The sequence below is a fragment of the Physeter macrocephalus genome, chromosome 9 (genome assembly GCF_002837175.3).
Source record: "Physeter macrocephalus isolate SW-GA chromosome 9, ASM283717v5, whole genome shotgun sequence".
NCBI lineage: Eukaryota > Metazoa > Chordata > Mammalia > Artiodactyla > Physeteridae > Physeter > Physeter macrocephalus.
Window position 1 is genome coordinate 39,108,243 of NC_041222.1, and position 10,916 is coordinate 39,119,158.

Consider the following 10,916-nt stretch of genomic DNA (forward strand, 5'->3'; position numbering starts at 1 on the left):
CACAACAGTGAGAGGCCCGCACACCGAAAAAAAAAAAAAAAAAAAATTACAAGTGAAACAAATCAGGACACAATTATAAGAGCTTTGCTGACAATGAAAACAAATTTCTAGGCCAATCTGTTGTCTTCACTATGAAAGAACAAGAAATAGATGTGCAGCATATGTCTGCACAAATGGCGCCACGCCAGGCCTGAGGGATTTATGACACTCTGCATAAGAGCCAGGGAGTTTTAAAACTGATATAAGGCAGTGGTTTCTCATTACTCCAATAGCACTGTTAGCCATTTTCTGCCATGACAGCAGAATCCCCTACAGGAAATGAAAGATCTGGAAGCTGAGCCCTTTGCTATCTCTGGTGATAGTCACATGTTGAGCCACCTTGACTTTCCTCCCTGCTTGGAAAAGAAAGGATGCATTTCACTCCTTAATGACTCTCCGGACATATAAGCCATAACCTGTAAAATTTAGAAAGCAAGGGAACAGGAATCACGTTTTTAAACATACCTGACAATGGAGAGGAGGATCTTTTTATAGTCTTCTCTTCATATTGATTGACCTAGTGAGGCACAGGAATCTGACAGGCCCCAAGGCAGGATGATGAGGCCCTTGACTGTGGTCTTTATATTACTGAAGCAAGATCATTTTAACTTTTGCGGAGAGGTTTGCTCTCACAAAGGTTTAACAATTCAGACTAGCTATGGCTGAAGGAGTTGAGTAATATATGAAGCTTGCACAAAAACTGACCCCAGTAACTAGTACTTGTACCTAGGACAATGGTGTGATTGGCACAATATTAGATCTGTGTCAGTGGGATAAAGAAGCTCAGTTGTAACTGCTTGTGGGTTGGGGTGTTCTTAGTTAAGAGTGACAGATTTTCAAGACACACGGTCCACAGATGAATCTCTGGCTATGATTCAATTTTTAAAGTCAACAATGGTTTCTACTGTATCACCTCATCTTAACCTGTCAAGGTTTACAGTGAAAATGCTTTCATTTAATAAAAGATATAACAATCCTTTGTACATTAAAAGAAATAATTCCGATGTGCAAGTGGCCCCATGAAACAAATTACTAAATAAAGATCATATTTCTAACTAAACCTTCTTAAAACATATATTTCATCTCTATAAACTATGGGATTTGGTAAGCTAATATTTTTTAAAGTAGCTATAAATTCCATTTAAAACATATTCAATAGTGACTGCAAATAAAATAAGTTTCTTGGAAAGACCTTACACTAATTTCTTTCATTCTTAACATGGGGTAATGTGATCATTAATGTTTCACTGTTAGATCCTAGTATCACAGGATATGAAACTATAAAAAGCCTTCAAATAATCTAGAAGCCAGAACCTAGACTCCCAGTATTCGATGAAGGAGTGCTCTGCAAAACAGGCAGATGCCTTTTAGAATTAAGATTTAAAATATGGGGAAAAAAAGTAAACTCTTCATAGCCATTCACTTTGCAAAAAGACAAATGTTGAGTTAGATACAGACTGTGGACTTCTCTAACACCAGGCTACAGTGCTTCATGCAAAAATGATCTTGGAGGCTTTCTTCAAGTAGTAAGCTGTCCACAGCTGGCTTACCAGATCATTCCTTGATTGAAGATCAGAGCGAGGACATTGCCACTGATGTCAAATTCGGTGTATGAAGGCTAGAGGAGACATTCACTGTATTAGCATCTCAAATGGCAAAAACTGAAAGGCAAGTGTTTCATATTTCTATATTGGTATGGCTAGACTTGCAACTACTTTCTTGCAGCAGCAAGAGCAGAATAATCAATACAATAAATAATTAGTGATAAAATAATAAGGCTTCCTTTTTAACACAGTAAGACATTTTTAAATTCTGTCATTCGATGCTGTGGAAGTGTGATGAGACATACGCTCTCATATACTGCTGGTGAAAGTAAAACTTGCAGTAAACTTTTAGAAAACAGTTTGACAATACATATGAAAAGTTTTAAAAACTTCATCCACTTTGACCCTGTAAATTTACTTCTAGAAATTTGTTTTAACAAAATAATCCTAAATGCTAACGAATTTTAAGAAGCAGAGATGAATCCATCTAAATGTCCAACACTGGTTAAGTAAATACAGTTTAACTGTGCTATGATATATATTGCAGCTAATTACAATCACTGTTGGAAGGATATTTATATACCCAAGAGAAAACTATGCTCTGATGTTAAACAAAAAATATGTAAACTTATACATTATTTTTTCTACTCAATATGAAACTATGCATAAAGAAAAAACTTAGAAGTGATCAGTAAAATTAATAGTTGTTATATGTGGGTGATAGATTATGCCTTTATTTTCTTCTTTAAGTTTTGCATATTTAAAATACTTTTTTAAAAAAATGTGAATTTCTTTTACAATAAAAAATATAGAGAGCAATACAATGAAAGTTTAAGAAGTTATTCAACTCATTGTCCAGTGTTCACTCCTACATGATACCATCCTACTCAGGGCAGCAGCACCAGGCTGTTCTTTGTACATAGGGGACACCAATCGGAACTGAGGTGGGCATCTGGCCTAGGAGGACCCGTACAAAGGCTTCCTGGTGACACATTAGGCATCTTAGAAAGAAAGCTCTGTCAATGGAGTAATGCTAATTAGCAAAGACAATAAAGCTGGCTCCTAGTTAATTTGAGATAGAGAATAATCAATCAGGAAATTGACTAATTGGTAACAAGAGAAAAAGCAAACAGCAAAAAATATAAAGTGAGAGGACCACAAAGAGAGAGTAATAGAATGGCAGGACCTGATGACTGCCCCAGATCCTGACATCTGCAGGTGTGGCCTCAGACCACATGTATCCTCATAATAACTCCCTCCCTAGCACACATATATACACACAGCACAATGCTCATGTGCACACACACACATACAAAATCAAACAACCCGAGTGTCTCAGTTTTTCTTAAATCCAAGCACCCAAAAATATATTTGTAAGAAGATAGAATAGGTCTCTGATTTGGAGTCCCAACAAATCTTTCACAATTTTTGAACACTCTGCCTCAAGAATCCTTGAATCCAGGCATCAAATTCATCATTTCCCAAAAGGCAACAGTACTCTCCTAGTTAACTGAAAGGTATGGGTGATGTGCCTTGTAACAGATTCAGGGAGTAGATGCCAAGTCTGACATAACAAGAATCGTTAAATAGCAAGATATAATAATAATAAGATGATATATACTGAAAAAATAAATAACCCTATATAAGGAGGACAAAGATGATTTCAACAAAAATTCACTCAAGATACTACTAAAGAATATACAAAGTGTTTCACTTAGTTTGCAGATCATCAAGAAGCTTAATGTTCATAAGATGCAAAGAGGTTAGGTTGATAGTTTTTGTTCTAAAATCAACAATAAAAAACTGTGGTTTTCATGGAAAACGAAGAAAATGAATTGCTTCTAATCTGGAGAAACGTTAGCTCTGAGTCTTTCTCTTTCCCCAGGAGCACTTTGCTCTGGATCAACTCCCCTTTTCTCCTGGAGCCCTGTGAGATCACAGAACACATGTGACAAATGCTCAGTCGGTGGTCTGCACCATCTGTGGCCTTGGAACAGCTCTTCTCTGTGTCCGTTTAAGAATCAAACTTCAACCTTGGCCTCTTTAGAAGAGTGTCAGATTTAGCCCACCAAACTAAGGAAAATGAAAAAAATTCAAACTTTTAGAAGTACATTTCTTTTATTCTCACAAGCATACAAACCTCTTAAAGGCCATTTGAGATGAGATATTTTTATAACCAGGTGACCAGAAAAGCACAAAGGACACACTAGGAATCCTTGGTTTCATACTGTGTATGCAGCAGGGGCAGCTGGAGGGATAAAATCTTTGATGCATAAATTGATTGACCGGATGCAGAGAAAGGGTACCTCCACACTCCCTACTGTGACAAGTGGTTTTATGATACAGACACTCGTCTGTGATTCAGACTCGAGTATGAGACTTTGCCCTGCCATTTTCTTGCTGAGTGAGCTGAGCCAGTCACTAATCAATTCAGGCCTCAGTTTCATCACAGATAAACTAATGAAATGAACTAGATCAGGGGTTGGTGCATTATGGCCCATGAGCCAAATCCGGACCACCATCAATTTTTGTAAATAAAGTTTTTTTAGAATATAGCTACATTCATTCATTTATGTATTGTCTATTGCTGTCTGGGATGAAAACAGGAATGTCATAGTTACAACAGAGACCATATGGCCTGATGCAAGGGAAGTCACTTGTTTTCCTCTATGACTACACTCTACTCATGATACTTCTGACACAGATGTATAGGTTCTTCCCCCAAACCAAGCATTTCCCCAACTTTCTGTGGATACCATCTCGATGTCCTACAATTTAACTCAATTCTGACACTAACTGTCCAGAGTTGGCACAGATCCCACAGGTTAAGGTCTTGGTGCCACAAGACTGCCCCACACTTTAGACGAAAGCCTCACACTTTAATCGAAAGCTCAGGTTGTCACCTATGCTGACTGATTGGCTGTAAACTGGAGATTCTCACGACTCCCTCCTCAGCTTTGATCATTTGCTAGAGTAGCTCACAGACCTCAGGAAAACAGTTTGTTTACTAGATTACTGGTTTATTATAAAAGGATACAACTCAGGAATAGCCAGATGGAAGAGGTGCATAGGGCAAGGTATGAGGGAAAGGGTACAGAGTTTCCTTGCCTTCTCCAGGTGCACCCTCTTTCTGGCACCTCAATGTGTTCAGCAACGTGGAAGTTCTGCAAATCCCAGGGTTCAGAGATTCTTATGGAGACTTCATCACAGGGACAAAATCAATCGTTAACTCAGTCTCCAGCCTCTCTTCCCTCCCTGGAGGATGGGGGGATGAGGCTGAAATTTCCGAGTTTCTAATTATGGCCAGGTCTTTCTGCCGACCAGCCCCCAAACTGAAGCTATCCAGGAGCCCACCAAGAGCTGCCTCATTGGAACAAATAATGCTCCTATCACCCACAATATTCCAAGGAATTTAGGAACTCTGCATCAAGAGCCAGGGTTAAAGACCAAATATAAGAACAAAAGATGTTCCTAGCACCATCACTGCTTTGTAAATTACAAAAATTTTAGGCACTCCAGCCGGGAATTGGAATGAAGACCAAAATATATATTTCTCACTACACCACAATAACATACCTGCAGAAGTGAAAATACTTACTGTGCAATCTTTTACAGAGAAAGTTTGCCTACTTCTGAACTAGATAATTTTTAAGATCCCTTTCAAATCTAAAATCTGTAATTGGTTGACTCAGTTATTAAAGAATTGCTTCTTGGGACTTCTGTGGTGGTGTTCCCATTGCAGGGGGCCCGGGTTTATCCCTGGTCAGGGAACTAGATCCCACATGCACGCTGCCACTAAGAGTTAGCACACCACAACTAAGGAGCCCTCGAGCTGCAACTAAGCAGCCCATGTTCTGCAACTAAGGAGCTGATGAGCCACAACTAAGGAGCCTGTGAGTCGTAACTAAGGATCCTGCCTGCCACAACTAAGACCCAGCGCAACCAAATAAATAAATGTTAAAAAAAAATTGCTTCTCTCTAAACACCTTAAAAATGGAATTTATACTCCATTCATTAAACTCAGAAACTCCCACTCTAAAAATGAAACAAATGTAAGAAAGCAAACACACACACACACACACCACACACACACACACACACACACACACACACATTCATTAAACTCAGAAACTCCCACTCTAAAAATGAAACAAATGTAAGAAAGCAAACACACACACACACACACCACACACACACACACACACACACACACACACAGGGTATGAAATTCAAGGCTCATTCTTTTAGAGGTGGATTTTTAAAAATATGAGATCATACTATAGTTTCATTTTTGTTAAAGCCAATAAACTAATAATATGAGTGTAAATCAATTTGCAAAGTGTTGCCTCTAAAATATAAAAAGCTTAAAGGTAAATGATGCTGGAGAAAAAACAGGTTTTCTTGTAACCCGAGTTAACAAAATGATTCAAATGGAGTAAGTGTAATAAAGTCCCTAAGGGCTGCTCATCCGTAATAAGATTTTTGGGCGCCAGCAACAGAGGAGCCAGTTTGGATTTGGGTTGGGGTCCGTAATAGTCAAGGAACTAGAAATTTTCTTGCTTTATTTTTAGACCTTTGTTTTTGGTGGGCTAGAGTCAGTTATCTACCCAGAAGGAAGACATATGGTGCTCATTGGACTAAAAAGCCTGAGAAAACCCATCCTCTCTCTGCAAGTTTAATTATTTGGGGCAAACCATCAACCTCTGGATATTGTGAAAGGCAATTCAGGATCTCAGAGATAATTCTGTCATTGCAATGACCTGCCTGACTTTCGTCACACAAATCTCATTTCCCACAGCTGGAATCACACTGCTTAGAGCTGCAGGCTGGCCTGGCCTGTGGCACTGGGGCAATGGCACTCAAGGGTACTCCCCAGACCAGAAGCAGCATCAACACCTGGGAACTTTTTAGTAAAGTAAATTCTCAGGCCCTGCCCCAGATTTACTGAATCAGAAACCCTGTGTTGTCATGTGCCTTCAGAGCATTCTGATATATGCTCAAATTAGAGAACTACTAACCTAGAACAAATCCAACCCTCGTCTACTAGGTTGATTCAGCACCTCAGGGCTTTGCACTATAACCCTAGTTGCCTGCAGATAGACTCCGTCCAGTACAGCCTATTCTGTCCCTTTGCCCATGTTCTCACACCTTCATTGGATACCCATGACTTCTTACTGACTCTTTATCATGCCATCTTCCTGGACTGCTAAATAGTATCTCATTCCCAGAAAGGGAATATCAGTTTATTTCCTAATTCTATATCCCAGCCCCTCCTGCTAATTCCATTCTACAGCAAGAAACCTGTCTAAGCATTTGACTTACAAATGCTATGGATTGGCTCATGAATTAGTCATGCTTTGGCAGAGTCCTTGAAATTTCTAGGGGTAAGCATTACAGTGAAAATTCAATATGATGGAAATCTGGTTGACGGCTTTGAAGTCAATCAGATGTGGATTTCAGTCCTACCTCCACCACTGACCAGTTATATGTCTTTGAGCAAACTATTAAAAATCTCTAAACCTCAGTTTACTGTAAAGTGGAAAAATATTATCTACCTCACAGCGTTGCTGGTATGGTTACACAGAATAATATATGTAAAGTATTCTGTAGGTGTTCTAACACATGGTAAGCTCTACATAAAAATATAATACAGTGTAATATGATTAGTAAAATACTGTGATGGTCTGTGAATCATATGCCTCTTATTTATGGGTAATCTTGCACTCCATCAGATCTCAGGGAAATCTCCCATATTTTCCATTCACATAAATTCAACAAGGAGCACCTTAAAATGTAACTTTAAACAAGGTTTAAACAAGCTGAAGTTTTAATTTGATCGAACATACTCTTACCCCATGCTATGTATTCAATCCATTTCTTCCTGGATACTATTTACCTACTTCATTGACAAATGGCAAGGATGGTGTCAACATAAATTAAAGTGAGAGTTAAAGGCATTCTGTGTTGAACTATTGCAGAAAACCCAGAGTTTACCAGAGGACTGAGGGTGGTTTTGCTGAATCAGGGTGGTTAAAATCCTTTCTGGGAGCAAACCATTCCACTCCCATGAGTCAGTGAACTCTTTAGAAACATTGAGAACTATCTGCTATGCTCAGAGAAGTCTTAGGAAAGATTAACTTACATTACATGGTCTAACAGTCTGCTCCTAGACAGTAATTTTCCCACCTCAATTCATCTTTGTAGGTTTGTTGTGGTAATACTTTGGCCATGAATTTATAACTGGAAAATATACAGAGTCACTTTTAACCCAATTTACTCAGATATAACCAGTGTATAATTCAGTATATTTAACATAATGGCTTTTCCAGAAGGATATTTCATTGTCCTTATTTATTCACTGGCTATATAAACATAGGCAACTCCAATTCAGACTCTTAATTTTTTTATATGTAAAATAAAAGCATTATGACTGATTTTGTCAAAACTCCACCTAACCTTAACATTCAGTGAATCTCTGAATCTAATGCTGGAGTCTGCAGAGTTTAGACTTTATAGAGGTTAGTTATTGTTATAAAAGTGAATGAACTTTTTCAAAAATATCTTCTCTATAACTGAGCAATTCAACCTAGAGAAATTTCTCATAAGGAAATAAGTTTTACATAAGATTATGATTTATCTATGGAGATATTTATCTACATGGCTATAAATAAATACGATCACAATGTTTAATATAATAACAAAACATTAGGTACAGTTAACTAACAACAAATAAAAAATAACTAGTTATTGTACATTCATATGTAGAATATCACACAGCCACTTAAAAATTACAAAAGACCAGTTAATAACATAGAGAAAAGGTCGCTGTTAGGTGAAGAAAAGCAAGTAACTAGTCAATAGGATACATGCCAATATATTTTTATAAAAATCTGTAGTACTATATATAAATCTATAGTACTTGTTTATCTACATATAAATAAATACTAATACTCTACAATTCAATTAACTAAGTAATGTCGTGAGTGGTGGGGTTACCTGTGATTTTTATTTCCATATTAAGCTTATATTGCCTTTTCCAGATTTTTAAACAATGAACTGGTATTATTTTTAAAGTTCAGAAAAAAAAATTTTTTTTTTTGGTGGCAGAAATGGACACATTTTTCTCTTTCATTCTTGAAAGGATTCTTAAAAGTATCTTCTCTGCCCATCTCAGGTTCTCCTTTGCTTCATGACAGGTACTTTCTGGACTCATACTGGCAATTAGTAAGTCCAGAATATCAAAGAAACATTCTCATCAGCCTCTTATCCTCTAAAACAGCTCCATCTTAGATTTCTGCATCTCTGCCTGCACCACCCATACTTTCCAGCTGCTGGGCCCTGCCTTCCATCAGTCTGTCCACTAAGAATTCTTTCTTCCATCTCAGTCTTTTGAAATTCTGATCCTCCTTCAAGACTTGGCTCAAATGTCTCTTACTCCATCCTGTCTTTGTATTTCTACTGAGCTCTCCCACAGTGGTTTCTCCAATGTGCAGTTACATTTCCTGCTCTGTGCTGACAACGGGAGCTTGCAGGATTAAAGGGTAGCAAAGAGTGTGAGGAATCGGTGAATGAATGTTCCACCAGAAGAGGGCAGTAATTCCTCAGCTCCAGCCAATTTCTCCAGAGTGGGAATATGGGTCTAATGTTGTCAGGCCTTTCAATATGTCAAGAAAAACAAGAAATCCACATATATAAATTTTGGGGGGCTGTGTCGGGTCTTAGTTGCAGCATACGGGATCTTTCGTTGCAGCACGTGGTCTCTTCGTTGCTGCACGCGGGCTTCTCTCTAGTTGTGGCGTGCGGGTTTTCTCTCTCTAGGTGTGGCGCACAGGCTCCAGAGCGTGTGGGCTCTGTAGTTTGTGGCACGCGGGCTCTCTTGTTGAGGCGTGTGAGCTCAGTAGTTGTGACACGCAGGCTTAGTTGCCCCGCGGCATGGGGGATCTTAGTTGCCTGACCAGGGATCAGACCCGCGTTCCCCGCATTGGAAGGAGGATTCTTTACCACTGGATCACCAGGGAAGTCCCAGGAAATCCATATTTTTTAAATGTAAAACTCCAAGCTTTAAAATATTAGCTCATAAAAACAAAACAAACAAAAAAAAAACACTGCAGACGAGAGAAAAAAATATCTGTCAGTTGAATCTAGCCTGCAGACCCACGTTTGCAACCTCTCCTTAGGCTTACAGCTTTTACATCTGTGTATCCTCTTATCAGCAGGCACAGAGGTTTGCTCATAATGGTTTGTACCTAGCAGGCACTCAGCTGTGTAAGCTATCCACCTGGTGGGTCAGTGATAATAAGATCCATATCAAAGATCCATCATCCAAACTTAATGTTTTAAAACTTGTTTTACTGCTGAGCTTCTCTCTGATGAGCCTTCCAAAGGTAACATGGAAGCAAATTCACTCTGTCTGACCTAACACAGGAACTTGTCTTTTTTCCTGTACTTTGTTCTAACCCAAGAGCACTGTCAGCACTCAATAAATAATAAATTACGGTCATATAATTACAGCTTTTATGCATCCAGGTCATGTTATATTGACTTCATATTTGAAGCAAAATTTTCTAGCACTTAAGAAGAAAGCAGTTAGGGATAAAAGGCAAACATAAGCCAAGTGATGGTCTAAGAAAGAAATGGCAATTTTTAATGTCTGCTTCAGAAGAGCTGAATCAGGCAAGGAAAATAGAAATGAAACCAAGCCAGCTGAATACCTCATAGCAGGGAATGGGAAAGCAACACAAGGGCATTCTGGATCTATAGCATTACCTCACCGTCGTCCACCAAACAGTATGACCTAACTGCTTCTGGCTCCTCCAAGAAACACTTTCAGCGAGAGACACAGATGACCTAATAAAAGGTACAGTCTCAAAGTCAGGTAGCCAGGTAGAGGATCTAGCCTGGAGTCTTGAAAACAGTTCTGAACGTAGGACTTGTCCAGAAACTAGAGGGCATGAGACAGGAGGAAGACCAGCAGGGAAGGATATCCCTTCACTGGTGAGAAGAGAAACATCATTAGCTCAAGAAGACTAGGGCAGAATTGATTCCAGGGCACATCCCTGGAAGCAGGCAGAGTTCTGTCAGTAGACGGTGTTGCCTTGATGGTGCTAGGATGCGGAGGTTCAACACTGAGTCAGCCAGTCCAGCCAGTCAACATAACACCTGCCATGTGACAAGCACAGCTCTAAGCATGAGGTCAAGGCCTCTGTTTTCAGAAAGCTTTCATTACAACAGAGGGAGACAGATAATAAGCACGTTCAAAAAAGGAGATGTCGGGCTTCCCTGGTGGCGCAGTGGTTGCGCGTCCGCCTGCCGATGCAGGGGAACCGGGTTCGC

General features: G+C 39.2%; 1 protein-coding gene across 6 annotated transcripts in view; it reads right to left on the minus strand.

The window, feature by feature from the left end:
- TMC1 (transmembrane channel like 1) overlaps positions 1-10,916 on the minus strand; it is a 141,109-nt gene that overhangs the window by 16,598 nt on the left and 113,595 nt on the right. For all 6 annotated transcript variants that reach the window (XM_007106604.4, XM_028493875.1, XM_028493877.1 and 3 more), the window contains one exon: positions 1,590-1,657. In XM_007106604.4, the coding sequence (XP_007106666.3) occupies positions 1,590-1,657 (68 nt within the window). The remainder of the gene's footprint in view (positions 1-1,589; positions 1,658-10,916) is intronic.